Here is a 21,339-nt window from a genome sequence, read left to right on the forward strand (position 1 = left end):
CCAATCACTTTCTCACAAGAGAAAGAATACTGTATCCTATGAAACCATAACATAGATACTCTTACAGGATCAGCAAGTATCCTAATTAATCTGGGACACTGAAACCGGCCAAGGAAAAGGGGAGAAAAACTGGGGGTTCCTTCTTTGTCTCCGCTTTTTCCTCCTCACCTTCTTATTTTTTCTCCGGGTTTTACCTATCACCCCCACGTCACGGAAAGAGGAGGAGGACCCTATTCAGATGCGGCCGGATTACTGGTCGTTGTTTGAGGGGCCACCTATATAAGGTTTGTACTCACTGTATACTAGTGTATGACTAAGGTCCAGCCTTAGGACCGAAACGCGTCACCTTGTCATGTTCTCCTTGTCTTTTTGGCTATTGGAATAAACATCCAGTTCCTTCATATTTGCGCTGGACATTTTGCTTTTACTTGTCAGTTCCAGTCGGTGTTGCCCACGCCGGTCCTGGCGCGACGGGCTGAGGGAGTGAGCTGGACTATACACTTCTTTGTCTGCAGAAGGAATAATAGTAAGAGCAAATCACGTAATGGTGAGAATTACATCCATCACCCATCCCACAAAAATTATTCATCTGAATATTGATCTATAATATGGCATAATAGTCATTTATCAATATATCTACCTCAAATTTATTATACCTTTTATGACTACCTAAGCTCTCACCAACCTTTACCAACTAAGATCCATAAACACACATATATATGAGAAATAGTGGAATTCTAACTTATGGTATAACCAGTAGAATGTATGTATAAGGATAAGACAGATATAGTTACCCAAAAGTTTATGCAATAGGTCATGATAGACACTTGAGATAGTGATCATAAGTATACTAAAATGATTGGGGAAAAGACCTTATAGATAATGACTAGCTATTATTATAAGATATAGTCATATGACCTCTAACATATATTCTGTTTCCCATGATCCCCAACACATTTCATGTCTTTTAAAGGATGTAATTATATGATCTACAACTTGAACCTAACTTACATGGATCATAATGTGGATCCTAGTTGTACCTATTTATACATGGTCTTATAGATGCTAATCTGACAACTAATATCTACTATATTCCAGTTTGATTAAATAAGGAATAGATTGGCTTATTCTAAACTCTAGGATAATATAATTTTTAGGTAAATAATTGAATACTAATTTTATAGTCTAGATTAATAATAATGCTGAGGTAATTAACTTAATAAACTATGCATATTTGTGGGTAGCAATTACTAAATCCCTAAATGCTGAATGGTTGACAGACATGGCTAAAATTTCTGTCCATGTCAGGAACTGTCCAGAGAAGAATAGATTTGCTATGGGGATTTGCTCCTGCTCTGGACAGTTCCTAAAATGGACAGAGTTGTCAGCAGAGAGCACTGTGTTCAGACAGAAAGGAAATTCAAAAAGAAAATAAATTCCTGTGGAGCATATAGCATCTGATAAGTACTGGAAGGATTACGATTTTTAAATAGAAGTAATTTACATATCTGTTTAACTTTCTGGCATAAGTTGATTTAAAAAATGTCTTCCAGTGGAGTACCCCTTTAAAAAGTATAAAAGTTCCCCAATAGGCGTTGCATAAACATGGAATAGAGTAGACAAATAGGATAAAACGTGTGGTAGTTTGAGTCCAATGATGCGTTTTGGGTAACACCCTTCTTCAGATTACATAAGTATTAAGGTACAAACATCTCTTATAAATCCAGTTAAAAGATGCTGAAAAAGTATCCGGAATGAGGCTTGTCCAGTCTATTATGAATGAGAGTCTATATCTAAAAGTAATAGATCGCAAGTAAGATAAATGGCAAAAGATATACACTGCTCAAAAAAATAAAGGGAACACTAAGATAACACATCCTAGATCTGAATGAATGAACTAATCATATTAAATACTTTTGTCTTTACATAGTTGAATGTGCTGACAACAAAATCACACAAAAATTATCAATGGAAATCAAATTTATCAACCACACTACAGGCTGATCCAACTTTGATGTAATGACCTTAAAACAAGTCAAAATGAAGCTCAGTAGTGTGTATGGCCACCACGTGCCCGTATGACCTCCCTACAATGCCTGGGCATTCTCCTGATGAGGTGGCAGATGATCTCCTGAGGGATGTCCTCCCGGACCTCGACTAAAGCGAACGCCAACTCATGGACGATGTGGTGCAGCGTGGCATTGGTAAATGGAGCAAGACATGATGTCCCAGATGTGCTCAATCGGATTCAGGTCTCGGGAATGGGCGGGCCAGTCCATAACATCAATACCTTCCTCTTGCAGGAACTGCTGACACACTCCAGCCACATGAGGTCTAGCTTTGTCTTGCATTAGGAGGAACCCATGGCCAACCGCACCACCATATGGTCTCACAAGGGGTCTGAAGATCTCATCTCAGAACCTAATGGCGGTCAGACTACCTCTGGCAAGCACATAGACGGCTGTGCGGCCCCCCTAAGAAATGCCACCCCACACCATTACTGACCCGCCATCAAACCAGTAATGCTGGATGATGTTATGTTGCAGGCAGCAGAACATTCTCCACAGTGTTTCCAGACTCTGTCACATGTGCTCAGTGTGAAGCTGATTTAATCTGAGAAGAGCATAGGGCTCCAGTGGGGAATTTGCCAATCTTGGTGTTCTGTGGCAAATGACATACGTTCTGCCTGGTGTTGGGCTGTAAGCCCCACCCCCACCTGTGGACGTCAGGCCCTCATACCAACCTCATGGAGTCTGTTTCTGACCGTTTGAGTGGACACATGCACATTTGTAGCCTGCTGGAAGTCATATTGCAGCGGTTCTACTGCTTGGTTGTTGCCCTCCTACAGCCTCCTCCACGTCCCCTGATGTACTGGCCTGTCTCCTGGTAATGCCTTCATGCTCTGGATACTACGCTGACAGACACATCAAATCTTCTTGCAACAACTCGCAATGATGTGCCATCCTGGATGAGCTGCACTACCTCAGCCACTTGTGTGGGTTGTAGATTCCGTCTCATGCTACCACTAGAGTGAAAGCACCTCCAGCATTCAAAAGTGACCAAAACATAAGCCAGGAAGCATAGCAACTGAGCAGTGGTCTGTGGTCATCACCTGCAGAACCCCTCCTTTATTGGGGGTGTCTTGCTAATTGCCTATAATTTCCACCTGTTGTCTGTTCCATTTGCACTACTGCATGTGAAATTGATTGTCAATCAGTTGCTTCCTGAGTGGACAGTGTGATTTCACAGAAGTTTGACTGACTTGGAGTTACATTGTGTTACTTAAGTGTCCCCTTTAGTTTTTTGAGCAGTGTATTATAAAAGCACCGGTGGGTGTTTCACAAAGAGTCAGAGAATTTAATAAAAGGCAAATGAATAAAATGTGATTTTCTATATAAATAGCAAAGTAATGTATAGCACATGCTTAAAAGCTATCACATGCAGTGTATCAAACTGTAGTGGGTATATAGTAATAAAACCAAAGACTTCAAAGAGTCCTTCAGATAGGGGATAAGTTCTAGATCGCTGGGGATCTGGCCGCTGGGACCCCAGCCCCCCCCCCCCCCCCCCCCCCCAGACTGCCGTGGTCCAGTAAGGAGATTGCCGGGGGTTTCAGCAATCAGGCCTCTTGCGGTCTATAACTTATGCCTTATCCTTTGAATAGGGGATAAGTTATATTCCACTACAGTATTCCTTTAAATGCATATTGATAAGATGTCCGAGGCACAATAAACAGGTCCGGGGCACAATCAATATAGGAATATATCGTTAATTCATGCAGACATGAAACAGATTATTTTTAGTGAAATAAAACTCTGCTGTCCTGTAAAAGAAAGTATACCTGTTACCAATGCCATGGTAAATAGACTCACGAAAATAACTAATTGGTGAGAACTAGTAATTTTATAACCTACAAAATATAAATGAATACATAAGGCTAATTGATAAAAATGTGCCACTGGCCGTGCGGTCACAGATAATCAGGCTAGTGGTACAAAATATGTCTACGAGATAAAATAATAACAGTAGAATAAGGCGATATTTATTATATACGGATAAATCATTACAAATGGTATCCGTAAGTCCTTCTGATCTGATTTGTCATCATTCCCGCCAATAATTCTTTCTTGTTATTAATTGTCGGGGTCACACCATATGCGCTGCGCTCATATTGCGCAATCTGTTATATATCTAATTTCATTTTCATTTATGTGCTGACGCACACAGCTACACAAATGTTAGCCCTTTGGCAATAATTCACTGTATAATAATTATCGCCTCATTTTACTGTTACTATTTGTATCTCGTAGACATATTTTGTATCATTAGCCTGATTGATTATCTTAGTCCGCATGGCCAGTGGCCCATTTCTATGCTTAGTCTTATGTATTCATTTATATCTTGTAAGATATAAAAGCTTTTAATAACTTTTACACGTATTCTATACAAAACCCTGCTATTTATCTAGAAATTCCTGTTTAATTATTTGTAACACCCACTGGTGCTTTTATATTACACCTTTTGCCATTTACCTTACTTGCGATCTATTACTTTTAGATACAGACTGTGCGGCGCAAGCCTCGATCTCATTCATAACAGACTGGATCAGGATCGCTCTGGCTCGAGCCTTATTCCGGATACCGCTCCAGTCCGCTGTCTTCTCTTCCATTCTTTGATATAATATATTCTTATTCTCATTTAAATGTTTTTTACTTGTATATTATATGAATCCAACTAATTATACTTGGTAATTTAATATACATTTTGTAATTGTGTAATTATGCTTCTGGGTGTATCTCCACCCCTGTATCTGTGACTTCCTTTTTTGGTGCATCTTTTTACTGTATTTATAAGAAATGTTTGTACCTTAATACTTATGCCAATCTGAAGAAGGGTGTTACCCAAAATGCATAATTGTACTCAATAAACTACCACAAGTTTTATCCTACTTGCCAACACTATTCCATGTTTATGCAGCGCCTATTGGGAGCTTTTGTACTGGTTCTCACTTTATTTATCTTACGGTTGTAAGAAGCAGCACAGTAAATGCACTCCTTTGTACCCCTAGATTAAAAGAGTGCCAGGCGTATACTCCATACACTCAAAGTGAGCAATTTTACACATATCTTCGACTATACTGATTTTTATTGCTGAATGCATGAGGTGCCAGCTTCTGTCTGTTTCTCTTTTTATACCTTTCTTACGATCAGTAATTAAAATGTTACTTTTCTCCTAGTTTGGAGAAAATTGGCAGATTACAATGTTTAAGTTTTTTTGTTCTTGCTAATATTTGTTTTGCCAAATCTTTTGACAGAAAACTGAAACTGAAAACCATTCTCTGTATAATATTATGTTTCGCTGCCCATTAACTGGGGAAATACTACGAAAGGAAGACATTGAAGCACATGTTAAAAAAAGTATTGAAATGGTGAGTCAGAGCAGATAGTTGTGTATGTGTGATATGTGGCAGTATGTGAAATGACCACATCTGGTTTTCTTTTCATCGGAACTAGTTATCCACAGCTGATCCTATATCTGCATCCATCATGAAGATTCACACATTTAACAAAGATAAAGATAAAGTAAAATTAGGAGTTGAAACTATGGCAAAGTAAGGTTTTTATTTTTACATTTTAGATGTGCTTACAGCTTGATACAAAATAACACATCAGTAGTTTCTACCCCCTCTACTTATATTTTCAGGTACCTCAGAAACATTATTGCCAATCCTTATGAGGAGAAATATCAAAAAGTGAAGCTAACAAACAAAGTTTTTCAGGTGATACTTTTTTTGTGCCATTGATACTGTCTTCATAGCAGTGAGCAGTGACCCTGTCAATTAGGCTTTGGCGTCTTTCAGTTATCATTGTTAAGTTTTTTGTGACACTTTTTGTTTGTATATTCATTTAGGAAAAAGTTATATGTCTGGAAGGAGCACATGATTTTTTTGAAGCAGTTGGGTTTGAGAAGAAGTCACTAACTTTACAAGGGCAAGGTACAAGTTTTATGATATGTTACAAGTTAGTTAGTATTGCAAACTAATATGCTATGGATTCATTTTTATTTTATTTTTAAACTTGCTTTGTGCTTGTTATGGTAAAAAACAATGTCTGTGATTGTGTGACATATTTTTCCCCTTGTTCATTAACAATATGTGGTAAGATGTATGCTGATGATATAATAATAATAATATTTGACCCTTGTGTGCTGGTGTTATTTGGTTACTGTATGACTATTTGGTGTATAGTATTATTATATATACAAAGTGTGTGTGTGTGTGGGGGGGGGGGGGGGGTCTGGTCCAAATACTGCCCCAAAGCCAATGAGATTGTTACGCTACTGCCAGAGTGGAACAGTTTTTCTCTTATATAAGGTGATCATACCATTGATTGTCCCGTTATCACATAACCTTATTATATTTTCATATTCAGCCTTCATATGCCCATTATAATATGAAATGCCAGTAAAACCTCAAAAAAAAGTTCTTGTTATACCTCTAGAATATTTGGAAAAGCTGCAAAATAAGGGTAATAACCACCTTCTGTGGCAGAGAAAAAAAAATGTCAATTTAATATTTGCAAAAAAATGTAGATTCTTTTTAATATGGAAAAGTTAATTTCCCTAACACATCTATATAAGCTAGTGTGAATAGTACCAGAAATTGGTTCGAAAATGAAGACACATCCAGAAACACCATTTCAAATGGATAGAAGTTGCAAGAAAAAACAAGATTATCTGGATTGTTGTTTAAATATTGAACAAAATATTGAGTAGTGGATAAGTCACAAGGACCCCACCAAACCGCTATGACGTAGTCTATGCAACGTCCGTACCAAGTTAAGTGGCGGAGAAAAGGGTTATCAGCATTGTGGATGTATCTCTCCTCCCACAGAGCCATGTAGAGGTTGGCCAATGGTTTCACTTTCTGATGAAGAGAAGGTAACATGTAAATCATTGTTGCGTTTCTTATACAGTTTTTTTTTTTTTTTTCAAAATGGATCTTCTCTTGTTTTGTGATTTCATTTTCCACGTATAGACTTGGTTATTTGCATAATCTGCTCTGTCTCTGGCAAATTTAGATTTCTTCATTTGGGTAGTGTATTCCTCCAGTTTATTTGCATTCACAAGCATTTTCTCATTAAGTGTTTTAAACTCCTCAGTGACTTCATATTTTCTAAGAGATTCTTGTATCATTTCCACTTTTATTTGAGTTTCTGCCAGCAGGCTTTCTTCCCGTTTAATGATTATTCTTATTAGTCTGAATGAACAGTGAGAAAGTACTTCATACCACTCCTTTAGATATTCATCATCATATACAAGAGGTTATTTTTTGCTCAAGATAGTTCTTGTAATGTAGTAAAATCCCACCAGAATTTCAGCTGATCTCCCATAGTTTTTTTTCTAATTACTGCATCAAATTAGTCAAGTCCATACTCAATGTTTCATTTGTTTGATCGGTAGGGGCAAAAATATTTGCTGCTTTGTTTTTTCCGAGGTTATAAGTGGTTGAAAACAAGGTAAAACAGTTTGAGGCTCCATTTGTATAATCGCCACCAACAAGTTATATTGCAAAATGATTAGATACAATGTATTTTTTTGATGAAACCAAATTAGTGGAAAAGGAGTCGGAATAGACAGCAATCATGAACACTATCGAATCAACGTTGTAACTCCAATGTCCAAGCTGGCCAGGTGCAAGGGTGTAGCTGCCACAAGCACAATGAGAAATGTGACACACTCGGGGGTATATTAAAACTTGAAGGCTTTAATCCATTTAAAAGTATATACAAAAAGAGAAGGAAAAATTTAAATATGCAAAAGAACACCAACGCATTTCAAGAGGACCCTTTAATCAAAAACCTTCTTGTTGGCAAATTTTTCAGAGCTAGAAGGCTCTCCTCAAATGATCAGTTATTTGCCAAAGAATGTGAGGTAATCTGATCCCATCTATTCACTAGGGGTTATCCACCAGGTCCATAGACCATAGAGCCTAATCCATAGACCGTAGAGCTGAAAATATTATTAAAAATAAAGACCGAAAACATTTCCTATACACCGTTAAGAGACAATCATCAAGACCCCAACCTATGGTAGTTTTCTCCACTGTATTCTCAAAACAGTATAATCAAATCAAAAACATCATTCAAAGGAACCTCCCAATCCTACAATATGATTACATTAACCCCTTAAGGAACTAGCCCATTTTCACCTTAACCCCTTAAGCCAATTTTCAGTGTAGGACCCGGCCATTTTTTGCACATCTGACCACTGTCACTTTAACCCCTTAAGGACCAGGCCATTTTACACCTTAGGACCCGGCCATTTTTTGAACATCTGACCACTGTCACGTTAAACATTAATAACTCTGGAATGCTTTTAGTTATCATTCTGATTCCGAGATAATTTTTTGTGGTAAATTGCATCCTTTCTTGGTGAAAAATTCCAAAATTTGATGAAAAAATAGAAAATTTAGCATTTTTCTAACTTTAAATCTCTCTGCTTGTAAGAAAAATGGATATTCCAAATAAATTTTATTTTTATTCACAAATACAATATGTCTACTTTGTTTGCATCATAAAATGTATGAGTTTTTACTTTTGGAAGATATCAGAGGGCTTCAAAGTTCAGCAGCAATTTTCAAATTTTTCACAAAATTTTCAAACTCACTATTTTTCAGGGACCAGTTCAGGTTTGAAGTGGATTTGAAGGGTCTTCATATTAGAAATACCCCACAAATGACCCTATTATAAAAACTGAACCCCCCAAAGTATTCAAAATGACATTCAGTAAGTGTTTTAACCCTTTAGGTGTTTCACAGGAATAACAGCAAAGTGAAGGAGAAAATTCAAAATCTTCATTTTTTACACTCGCATGTTCTTGTAGACCCAATTTTTGAATTTTTGAAAGGGGTAGAAAGGAGAACATTTTTACTTGTATTTGAAACCCAATTTCTCTCGAGTAAGGACATACCTCATATGTCTATGTTAATTGTTCGGCGGGCGCAGTAGAGGGCTCAGAAGGGAAGAAGCGACAAATGGTTTTTGGGGGGCATGTCACCTTTAGGAAGCCCCTATGGTGCCAGAACAGCAAAAAAAAAAAAAACCCATGGCATACCATTTTGGAAACTAGACCCCTCGGGGAACATAACAAGGGGTAAAGTGAACCTTAATACCCCACAGGTGATTCACGACTTTAAAAAAAATGTTACCTAAAATGCTTGGTTTCCCAAAAATTTTACATTTTTAAAAAGGATAATAGCAGAAAATAACTCGGGGAACGTAACAAGGGGTAAAATGAACCTTAATACTCCACAGGTGTTTCATGACTTTTGCATATGTAAAAAAAATATATATTTTTTTTACCTAAAATGCTTGGTTTCCCAAAAATTTTACATTTTTAAAAAGGGTAATAGCAGAAAATACCCCCCAAAATTTGTAACACAATTTCTCCTGAGCACGGCGATACCCCATATGTGACCCTAAACTGTTGCCTTGAAATACGACAGGGCTCCAAAGTGAGAGCGCCATGCGCATTTGAGGCCTTAATTAGGGACTTGCATAGGGGTGGACATAGGGGTATTCTACGCCAGTGATTCCCAAACAGGGTGCCTCCAGCTGTTGTAAAACTCCCAGCATGCCTGGACAGTCAGTGGCTGTCTGACAATACTGGGAGTTGTTGTTTTGCAACAGCTGGAGGCTCCGTTTTGGAAACAGTGGCGTACCAGACGTTTTTCATTTTTTATTGGGGAGGGGGGCTGTGTAGGGGTATATGTATATGTAGTGTTTTTTACTTTTTATTTTGTGTTAGTGTAGTGTAGTGTTTTTAGGGTACAGTCGCACGGGCGGGGGTTCGCAGTAGTTTCTCGCTGGCAGTTTAAGCTGCGGCAGAAAATGCCGCAGCTCAAACTTGCAGCCGGATACTTACTGTAAACCTCCGCCCATGTGAGTGTACCCTGTACATTCACATTGGGGGGGGGGGGGGGGACATCCAGCTGTTGCAAAACTACAACTCCCAGCATGTACGGTCTATCAGTGCACGCTGGGAGTTGTAGTTTTGCAACAGCTGGAGGCATACTACTTTGGCTGGGAAGGCTGGGGATTGTAGTTATGCCACAGCTGGAGTCACACTGGTTTGCTACTTAACTCAGTGTTTCACAACCAGTGTGCCTCCAGCTGTTGCAAAACTACAACTCCCAGCATGTCCGGTGCATGCTGGGAGTTGTAGTTTGCAACAGCTGGAGGCACACCGGTCGTGAAACACTGAGTTAAGTAAAAAAAAAACTCTGTGTTTCACAACCAGTGTGCCTTCAGCTGTTGCAAAACTCTCAGCAGTCACCGACAGCCAACGGGCATGCTGGGAGTTGTAGTTATGCAACCAGCAGATGCACCACTACAACTCCTAGCATGCACTTTAGCTGATTGTGCAAGCTGGGAGTTGTAGTTATACAACAGCTGAAGGTACACTTTTCCATAGAAAAAATGTGCCTCCAGCTGTTGCAAAACTATAAGTCCCAGCATGCCCATAAGGGAATGCTGGGAGTTGTGGTGGTCTGCCTCCTGCTGTTGCATAACTACAGCTCCCAGCATGCCCTTTTTGCATGCTGGGAGCTGTTGCTAAGCAACAGCAAGAGGCTGTCACTCACCCAACTGCTGATCCACGCTGCAGGTCAGTCCCTCGCCGCCGCTGCTCCTGGGGCCCCGATCCCAACATTGACGCCGGGGATCGGAGTCCCCAGCTCCTGGGGTCGTCTTGCCGCACCCGCTCACGTCCTCCAGAAGAGGGGCAGAGCGGTTTGCGGGAGTGACACCCGCAGCTGGTGCCCTGATTGGTCGGCCGGTAAACCAGCCGACGAATCAGGGCGATTGTGAGGTGCCACCTCGCCCCTGCTGGCTATGGCTGTTCGGGGCCGTCAGAGACTGGAGACACGATTGACCCGGAATCCGCCGCAGATCGTTGGGCTGAATTGTCCAGCGATCTGCGGCCATCGCCGACATGGGGGGTCATCATGGCCCCCCTGGGCGAAATGCCGCGATGCCTGCTGAACGATTTCAGCAGGCATCGGGCACCGGCTCCGCTCCAGATGGCTGCGGGGGGCCGGGAAAGCACATGACGTTCTCATACGTCACGTGTCCTTAAGGACTCGGAAATGGAGACGTATGAAAACATCATGTGTCCTTAAGGGGTTAAACATTAATAACTCTGGGATGCTTTTACCTTTCATTCTGATTCCAAGATTGTTTTTTCGTAACATATTCTATTTTTTAGTGGTAAAATTTTATCAGTACTTGCATCATTTAAAATAGCATTTTTTTTTTACTTTGAAGCTCTCTGCTTATGAGGAAAAGGAATATTCCAAATAAATTATATATTGATTCAAATATACAATATGTCTACTTTGTGTTTCCATCATAAAGTTGACATGTTTTTCCTTTTGAGATTGTGTTTTGAATAAACCATATGAAGTTAACCTCTGCATTACGGACTCTTCTTCTACTTCGCTGCGCCGAACTAAGGATCCAATTTTACATCTGCCATTTTTTCCTATGTTTTTACTTTTGGAAGACATCAGAGGGCTTCAAAGTATAGCAGCAATTTTCCAATTTTTCACAAAATTTTCAAATCGTTTTTCAGGGACCAGTTCAGCTTTGAAGTGGATTTGAAGGGCCTTCATATTAGAACTACCCCACAAATGACCGCATTATAAAAACTGCACCCCTTAAAGTATTCAAAATGACATTCAAAAGGTTTGTTCACCCTTTAGGTGTTTCACAGAAATAGCAGCAAATTGAAGGAGAAAATTCAAAATCTTCATTTTTTACACTGGCGTATTCTTGTAGACCCAGTTATTGAATTTTTTCAAGGGGTAAAAGGAGAGAAATCTTCCTAAAGTGTGTAACCCAATTTCTCTCGAGTAAGAAAATACCTCATATGTGTATGTCAAGTGTTCGAATGGCGCAGTAGAGGGCTCAGAAGGGAAGGAGCGACAGGGGGATTTTGGAGAGTGAGTTTTTCTGAAATGGTTTTGGGGGGCATGTCACATTTAGGAAGCCCCTATGGTGCCAGAACAGCAAAAAAAAAAAAAGAACACATGGCATACTATTTTGGAAGCTACACACCTCAAGGCACATAACAAGGGGTCCAGTGAGCCTTAACACCCCACAGGTGTTTGACGACTTTTCGTTTAAAGTTGGATGTGTAAATTATTGGGGGTTTTTTTTTCACTAAAATGCTAGTTTTCCCTCAAATTTAAAATTTTTACAAAGGATAATAGGACAAAATGGCCCCCAAAATTTGTAACCCCATCTCTTCTGGGTATGGATATACCCCATGTTAGGACGTAAAATGCTTTTCGGGCAAACTACAATGCTCAGAAGACAAGGAGTCACATTTGGCTTTTGAAAAGCAAATTTTGCTGAAATGGTTTTTGGGGGGCATGTCACATTTAAGAAGCCCCTATGGTGCCAGAACAGCAAAAAAAAACACATGGCATACTATTTTGGAAACTACACCCCTCAAGGCACGTAACAAGGGGTCCAGTGAGCCTTAACACCCCACAGGTGTTTGACAACTTTTCGTTAAAGTTGGATGTGTAAATGATTTTAGTTTTTTCACAAAAATGCTAGTTTTCCCTCAAATGTAAAATTTTTACAAGGGATAATAGGACAAAATGCCCTCCAAAATGTGTAACCCCATCTCTTCTGAGTATGGAAATACCCCATGTGTGAACTTCAAGTGCTCTGCTGTCGCACTACAATGCTCAGAAGAGAAGGAGCGCCATTGAGCTTTTGGGAAAAAAAATGTTTGGAATAGAAGTCAGGGGCCATCTGCGTTTACAAAGTCCCCCCGTGCTGCCATAACAGTGGACCCCCCCCCCACATGTGACCGTATTTTAAAACTACACCCCTCACAGAATTTAGTAAGGGATGCAGTGAGTATTTACACCCCACTGGCGTTTGACAGATCTTTGGAACAGTGGGCTGTGCAAAAGAAAAATAAATTTTTCATTTTCACGGACCACTGTTCCAAAAATCGTTAAAGACACCTGTGGGGCGTAAATGCTCACTGTACCCCTTATTACATTACGTGAGGGTTGTAGTTTCCAAAATGGGGGTCACATGTGGGGGGGGGGGTCCATTGTTCTGGCACTATGGAGGCTTTGTAAACACAAGTGGCCTTCAATTCTGGACAAATTTTCTCTTCAAAAGCCCAATGGCACTCCTTCTCTTCTGAGCATTGTAGTGCGCCAGCAGAGCACTTTACATCATCATATGGGCTATGTTCTTACTCAGAAGAAATGGGGCTACACATTTTGGGGGGCTTTTTTCCTATTTTCCCTTGTGAAAATGAAAAATTTAGGGTAACACCAGCATTTTAGTGAAAAATGTTTTTTTTTTTTTTCATTTTTCCATCCAACTTTGAAGAATTTTCATTAAACACCTGTGGGGTGTTAAGGCGCACAATAACCCTTGTTAAGTTCCATGAGTTCCATGTGTAGTTTCCAAAATGGGGGTGGGTATTTCTGTGGGTATTTCTTTTTTTTGCGTTTATGTCAGAACCGCTGTAAAATCAGCCACCCCTGTGCAAATCACCAATTTAGGCCTCAAATGTACATGGTGCACTCTTACTCCTGAGCCTTGTTGTGCGTCCGCAGAGCATTTTACGGCCACATATGGGGTATTTCCGTACTCAGGAGAAATTGCGTTACAAACTTTGGGGGTCTTTTTTTCCTTTTAATGCTTGTGAAGTATGGGGCAACACCAGCATGTTAGTTTAAAAATGAAAAAAAAATTACACTAACAGGCTGGTGTAGCCCCCAACTTTCCCTTTTCATAAGGGGTAAAAGGAGAAAAAGCCCCCCAAAATTTGTAGTGCAATTTCTCCCGAGTACGGAAATATCCCATATGTGGCCCTAAACTGTTTCCTTGAAACATGCCAAGACTCCAAAGTGAGAGCTCCATGCTCATTTGAGGACTAAATTAGGGACTTGCATAAGGGTGGACATAGGGGTATTCTACGCCAGTGATTCCCAAACAAGGTGTCTCCAGCTGTTGCTAAATTCCCAGCATGCCTGGACAATCAGTGGCTGTCCGGAAATGCTGGGAGTTGTTGTTTTGCAACAGCTGGAGGCTCCGTTTTGGAAACCCTGCCATACAATACGTTTTTCATTTTTATTGGGGGGGACAGTGTAAGGGGGTGTATATGTAGTGTTTTACCCTTTATTATGTGTTAGTGTAGTGTAGTGTTTTTAGGGTACATTCGCACTGGCGTGTTGCGGTGAGCTTCCCGCTAGGAGTTTGCGCTGCGGCGAAAATTTTGCCACAGCCCAAACTTGAAGCAGGAAACTTACTGTAAACCTGCCTGTGTGAATGTACCCTGTACATTCACATGGGGGGCAAACCTCCAGCTGTTTCAAAACTTCAACTCCCAGCATGTACTGACAAACCGTGCATGCTGGGAGTTGTACTTTTGGAACAGCTGGAGGCACACTGGTTGGAAAACCTTCAGTTAGGTTCTGTTATCTAACTCAGTATTTTTCAACCAGTGTGCCTCCAGCTGTTGCAAAACTACAACTCCCAGCATGTTCTGATCACCGAAGGGCATGCTGGGAGACGTAGTTGCGTACCTTCAGCTGTTGCATAACTACATCTCCCAGCATGCCGAGACAGCTGTTTGGGCATGCTGGGATTTGCAGTTTTGCAACATCTGGAGGGCTACAGTTAGAGACCACTGTATAGTGGTCACAAACTGTACCGTCCAGATGTTGCTAGGCAACTCACTGGCTTCCGTAGGATCCTGCCGCAGTACATCGTCGCCTGCCGATCTCCGCCGCCGCTGCCTCCGGATGGATAAGTGGATCTTCGGCGCCCGGTTTTCTGTCGTTTCCCCGTTGTGCCCCGCCTATTGTGGGTGGGCAGGATGGGGATAACTAAAGTTAACCCCCCCGCCCCCGATCTGCTATTGGTCGTCGCTTCTGGCGACCAGTCGCAGGGATAGGAGGGGTGGCACCCCTACCATCTCTCTCCTATCCCTTCAGGGGGATCGTTGGTGTCTTAGACAATCGCGATTCCCTTATATTACGGGTCACCATAGACCCGTAATGACCCGTAATCGCGCAAATCGCAAGTGTGAATTCACTTGCGATTTACCGTGATCGCCGACATGGGGGGGGGGTCTGATGACCCCCCTGGGCGTTTACACGGGATGCCTGCTGAATGATTTCAGCAGGCATCCCGTTCCGATCCCCGCCCGGCGCGCGGCAGGGGCCGGAATTCTCCATGGCGTACGTCATGGGTCCTTAAGTACCAGGGTGTCATGACGTACGCGTACGTTAAGGGTCCTTAAGGGGTTAAGGACCAGAAAGTTTTTTTGCAAATCTGCCCACTGTCACTTTAAGCATTATTAACTCTGAAATGCTTTTTATTTTAAAGAGGTATTCCAGGCAAAAACTTTTTTATATATCAACTGTTAAACAGATTTGTAAATTAGGTAAAAAGAAATTGGGGATGTGCAGCTAACAATTAGCTAACCGAGGTAAGAGGGCTATACACCTACACCAGGTGTTAGGGAATAGCAAAGAAATTGTTTAAACAGTAGCCAACCCCTCAAAGTTAGCATCAGTTCCTTGATACAAGAATGAAAATTAATAATAATAATAATAATAAAAACTGGATTGTGCTTCAATTAAAGGAGTACTCTAGTGCAGAGTATTCCTGCTCCGTCCTGCCCGGGCTGCAAAATAAATGAAAATGAACCATCTCTCACCTCCCTGGGTTCCCGCGGAGCGTCACTACACTATCGGTGTTTGTTGATATTGTTATTTTTATTCTATTTTATATAATTCCCTTGGCACAAGGGCCCTGTGCTTAGAGGATATACTGACAAAAAATTATATATATTTTAAACAGTGTAATAAATATACATTTTCATATTTTAATTGAAGCACGATCCAGTTTTTATTATTATTAATTTTCATTCTTGTATCAGGGAACTGATGCTAACTTTGAGGTGTTGGCTACTGTTTAAACAGATTTGTAAATCTTCTGAAGTTAAGGTTGTTCTTTTCTGTCTAAGTCCTCTTTGATGACACCTGTCTCGGGAAATGCCCAGTTTAGAAGCAGATCCCCATAGCAAACCTCTTCTAAACTGGGTGTTTCCCGAGACAGGTGTCATCAGAGAGCACTGAGACAGAAAAGAACAACCTTAACTTCAGAAGCTCATAAGTACTGAAAGGATTAAGATTTTTTAATACAAGTAATTTACAAATCTGTTTAACTTTCTTAAGGCAGTTGATATATATAAAAAAGTGTGTGCCTGGAATACCCCTTTAACATAGTGGTACATTTTCAGCTTTCCTTGCATCCTTTCTTGGTGAAAAATCCCAAAATGTTATGAAAAATTTGAAAATGTAGCATTTTATTTTTAACTTTCAAACTCTCCACTTATAAGGAAAATAAACATACCATATAAATTATATATTGAATCACATATACAATATGTCTACTTTATATTTGCATCATAAAGTTAACATGTGTTGTGGTTTGTGGCTTGGGGTAAGCCATGTGCCTCAAGGGTTAACAAAATCTCTACCAACCACCTGGTGAGTGTAGACCCAAAATGTCTGACCAAACCATGTGGTCAGTGAATACAATATTGCAAAGCCCAGGTAAATTAGACACTTTGAGCAGAATTAATGGAGCCTAAATGTATTCATAAGCACCCAAAGCCAGCCTATTAATTTGAGGAATTCTGGCAGAGTTATATCCTAACCGTTAACAAACAATATTGACAATCACTCAGAATGCAGCAAAAGATAATAATGTTTAATAAGATAATAAACATATTCTAGTTAAACACTTGTAATACTAACTAGACATTATCTATGCAGTACTAAGTACATATCACATGATGGCCATAAAGGCATATCAAGGCTATCCAAGTGATTTCATCTAGACAAATATAACATGCACAGAAATAATACGGTTTTATACTTAACATCCCAGGATCTTAGATGAAAAAATGTAGATGGAAGTTTCAGCTGTTCTTGCGGATGGATCTGCCTTTGTTGACCCATGAGGCCCTGTAAACTTGAGGCCTACATCTTGGAAAATGTTCCAGCCACAGCCAGAGGTGGAAAAGGAAAAAAGACCCCCAACAATGACCAGCAAAGTCTTTTATCTAAAAGAAGCCCGTCCCAGATTCTACCCCCTCCAGGTTATTCCCTATCCATAAAACACTTTCTAGAAGCAGTCAGGCAGATCAATACCAAAAGACAAGATGTTACATTGAAATTAACCCTTCCTGTGTTGAAAAGGTGGCATTTAAATGGGCACTCCCATTAAAGGGGTATTCCGCCCCTAGACATTTTATCCCCTTATCCCCTATCCAAAGGATAGGGGATAAGATGTCAGATCGCCGCGGTGCCGCTGCTGGGGACCAATGGGATCCCCGCTGTGGCACCGCGCTATCATTACAGCACAGAGCGAGTTCGCTCTGCACGTAATGATGGGCGGTACAGGGGCCGGAGCATAGTTACGTCACGGCTCCGCCCCTCGTGATGTCACGGCCCGCCCCTTTCAATACAAGCCTATGGGAGGGGGCGTGGCGGTCGTCACGCCCCCTCCCATAGACTTGCATTAAGGGGACGGGCTGTGATGTCACGAGGGGCGGCGCCATGACGTCACGCGGCTCAGTCCCCTGTATCTCCCGTCATTACGCACAGAGCGAACTCGCTCTGTGCTGTAATGATAGCGTGGTGCCGCAGCGGGGATCCCGGGGGTCCCCAGCAGCGGGACCGCGGCAATCTGACATCTTATCCCCTATCCTTTGGATAGGGGATAAAATGTCTAGGGGCGGAATACCCCTTTAAAACTAATTTTTGCTATTGCACTCCTTATGGTAAATAAAAAATATTTCTAATATACTTTGGTTAAAAAAAAAATTAGTTTTCTATCTTTTATTTGTGCTTAAAAAATCTTATACACAGACTTAGCACATTTTCCCCCATCTTATACACAGACTTAGCACATTTTCCCCCATCTTATACACAGACTTAGGACCGAAGCCCAAACACAGGAAGTGCAGCCTGGAGTGCTGAGGGGGGTGGGTCCAACCAACAGCATATGGCAGTTAAGTGTGAGAGGATTGGATGAGGCTGGACACACCCCTCAGCACTCCAGGCTGCACTTTCTGTGTTTGGACCTCGGTCCTAAGTCTGTGTATAAGATGGGAGAAAATGTACTCTTGAGCTTTCTTAAGCACAAATAAAACAGAAAACTTCAATTTTTTTTAAACAAAGTATATTAGAAATATTTTCTATTTACCATAAGGAGTGCCGCTCAAACCACCCAGTGTAGCTAGCCAGGAGGAGCTGATCCTTGTGTTTTTGATTGAATGCCTGTGTGTTGCTGCGGTGGAGCGCTGCGATTAAGCTGTTGGGACCCCGAGAGTGCCGTACCTGAGTGGCGATAGCCAGTGCCGTCTGCCACTAGTGTGAGGAAGGGGCTGCAAGTGGGGAGGCCGCTGTGGAGGGACTGCTGGTGTTTTGAGCCCGCGGGAGTTGCGGGACTAGGCTGGTGGACTTCACGTAAGTGCGGAGGTTGTAGCAGAGGAGAGGACCGGACGTGAAGTAGAAGGTCTGACGGCGGGCAGGTTGGGAGAGCGGGGACCCACATGGGCGCAGAGTCCTTCGGAGAGGATGGGAGTCAGGCACTGTAAAAGATTGAGGTGACCAGCGGAGGAGGTGGTGATCCACGTGGGATGTCGGGAGAGCAGAGGCAAAGGATCTATAGCCTGGAGGGGTGAGAAGAGCTGTGCTCCACCGCAGTTTATGAAGTTACTCTGCCTGTCTGGCTAAGTTGGGGAAATACAGAACTGGGGGAGAAATGCATCTAAAGTGCTGAGACTGTGTACCCCAGGAATACCGTATTGTGTTGCTAACTTATATATACTCTACAATAATAGCACAGAACAGGGCTGCCATCAGAAATGTTGGGGCCCCTTACACAGCTTGTAGTCTTGGCAATCCCCCACGCCACCTCTCCCCTCCCCTCACTGTGGCACACACTGGATTTTATCTCAGTATCGGGCTTAGAAACATAAAATAATATCACCACTCCATAATAGTTCTAAAGTGACTAAATAATAACCACCATACTGTAAGAAAATAAAATCCACTATACGCAGACCAGTATCACTAACACCACCACAAAACAAGGGACATATAATTCCGTCACACCATGACCACTACCATTACCACTGACTAACACTGATATAGTGTTACTGAATAAAAAACACTATACAAAAGATCAATAACCCCTATATAGAGGTAGATTTGAGCTGTACACAGGTGCTGTAGACCATATAAGTCATTACAGGTACATACAGGGGCGTCTCTGATTGGAGTCATTCACTTTTCTCTTTCTTCTCCATCTGTCCCATTCACAACTCTTCTTCACCGAATCTGCCAGGCAAACATTTTAGGCTTCTCGCTACAGCAAAGTCCTCAACTCTATACATACCCCCTATATGTATTACACTGCCCCATATAGTATTAGATCCCTCTGTGCAGCTGTATAGTATTTGGTCCCAACATTGTCCCTATAGATTAGCAGGCCCAAACATAGGTTATTATGCCCCTCACATTACCCCATAGTATATTATGCCCCTCACATTGCCCTCCATTGTATATTATCCCCTCATATTGCCGCCATAGCATGAAAAAAAAAATCACTCACCTTTCCTTCGTTCCCTTGCAGCTGCTGTCGCTCCTCTTCTCTCTGCTTCCTGTGCGGACAGCCTCTTGATAAACCGCTGCCACACAGGAAGCCCGGGCTGGAGTGACAGGATGAAGCTGCTGGCTCCTTCCTGTCACTCCATATTAAATATTGTGTGCGTCTTAGTGGCGCACACAGTGCTGCCGGGCAGGAGCAGTGATGAAAGAAGCGCTGTGTGAACTGCACTTTTTCTTTTGAAAGCAGCAATAGGGTGGGGGAGGGGGGGGGGGGTGATGGACAAGCCTGGCAGGGGGAGAGATTTCTTTCAGGGGATGGAGCTGCACCGCTGCAGACACGGACAGCAGAGGGTCCCTGTGCAAAGAATGTGCCTGGGCCCCCTTCCCCCCCCCCCAAAAAAAAAGTACTATTCCATAAAATTGCACTGCATTAGGTAGGCACCAGTTCCCCCACATTAGGTAGCATAGTTTCCCCACATTAGGTAGCATAGTTTCTCCACATTAGATAGTGTAGCATAAATTCCCCACATTAGGTAGCGTAAATTCCCCACATTAGGTAGCGTAGCATAAATTCCCCACATTAGGTAGCGTAGCATAAATTCCCCACATTAGGTAGTGTATATAAATCCCCCACATTAGGTAGTGTAGCATAAATTCCCCACATTAGGTGTAGCGTAGCATAAATCACCCACATTAAGTAATGCATATAAATCCCCCACATTAGGTAGTGTAGCATAAATTCCCCATATTAGGTGTAGCATAGCATAAATTCCCCACATTAGGTAGTGTAGCATAAATTCCCCACATTAGGTAGCATAGTTTCTCCACATTAGGTAGCGTAGCATAAATTCCCCACATTAGGTAGCGTAGCATAAATTCCCCACATTAGGTGTAGCGTAGCATAAATTCCCCACATTAGGTGTAGCGTAGCATAAATTCCCCACATTAGGTAGCGTAGCATAAATTCCCCACATTAGGTAGCGTAGCATATATTCCCAACATTAGGTAACGTAGCATAAATTCCCCACATTAGGTAGCATAGCATAAATTCCCCACATTAGGTGTAGCGTAGCATAAATTCCCCACATTAGGTGTAGCGTAGCATAAATTCCCCACATTAGGTAGCGTAGCATAAATTCCCCACATTAGGTAGCGTAGCATAAATTCCCCACATTAGGTAGCGTAGCATAAATTCCCCACATTAGGTAGTGTATATAAAACCCCGACATTAGGTAGTGTAGCATAAATTCCCCACATTAGGTGTAGCATAGCATAAATTCCCCACATTAGGTAGTGTAGCATAAATTCCCCACATTAGGTGTAGCGTAGCATAAATTCCCCACATTAGGTGTAGCGTAGCATAAATTCCCCACATTAGGTAGTGCGTATAAATCCCCCACATTAGGTAGTGTAGCATAAATTCCCCATATTAGGTGTAGCATAGCATAAATTCCCCACATTAGGTAGTGTAGCATAAATTCCCCACATTAGGTGTAGCGTAGCATAAATTCCCCACATTAGGTGTAGCGTAGCATAAATTCCCCACATTAGGTAGCGTAGCATAAATTCCCCACATTAGGTAGCGTAGCATAAATTCCCCACATTAGGTA

At 41.6% G+C, this 21,339-nt stretch overlaps 1 protein-coding gene across 3 annotated transcripts in view; it reads left to right on the top strand.

The window, feature by feature from the left end:
• The window catches only part of UBXN6 (UBX domain protein 6), a 237,788-nt gene that overhangs the window by 79,386 nt on the left and 137,063 nt on the right, over positions 1 to 21,339 (top strand). For all 3 annotated transcript variants that reach the window (XM_056572270.1, XM_056572262.1, XM_056572279.1), the window contains exons 4-7: positions 5,315 to 5,428; positions 5,514 to 5,611; positions 5,704 to 5,779; positions 5,911 to 5,995. In XM_056572270.1, the coding sequence (XP_056428245.1) occupies positions 5,315 to 5,428; positions 5,514 to 5,611; positions 5,704 to 5,779; positions 5,911 to 5,995 (373 nt within the window). The remainder of the gene's footprint in view (positions 1 to 5,314; positions 5,429 to 5,513; positions 5,612 to 5,703; positions 5,780 to 5,910; positions 5,996 to 21,339) is intronic.

Source organism: Hyla sarda, chromosome 1, assembly GCF_029499605.1.
Source record: "Hyla sarda isolate aHylSar1 chromosome 1, aHylSar1.hap1, whole genome shotgun sequence".
Lineage (NCBI taxonomy): Eukaryota > Metazoa > Chordata > Amphibia > Anura > Hylidae > Hyla > Hyla sarda.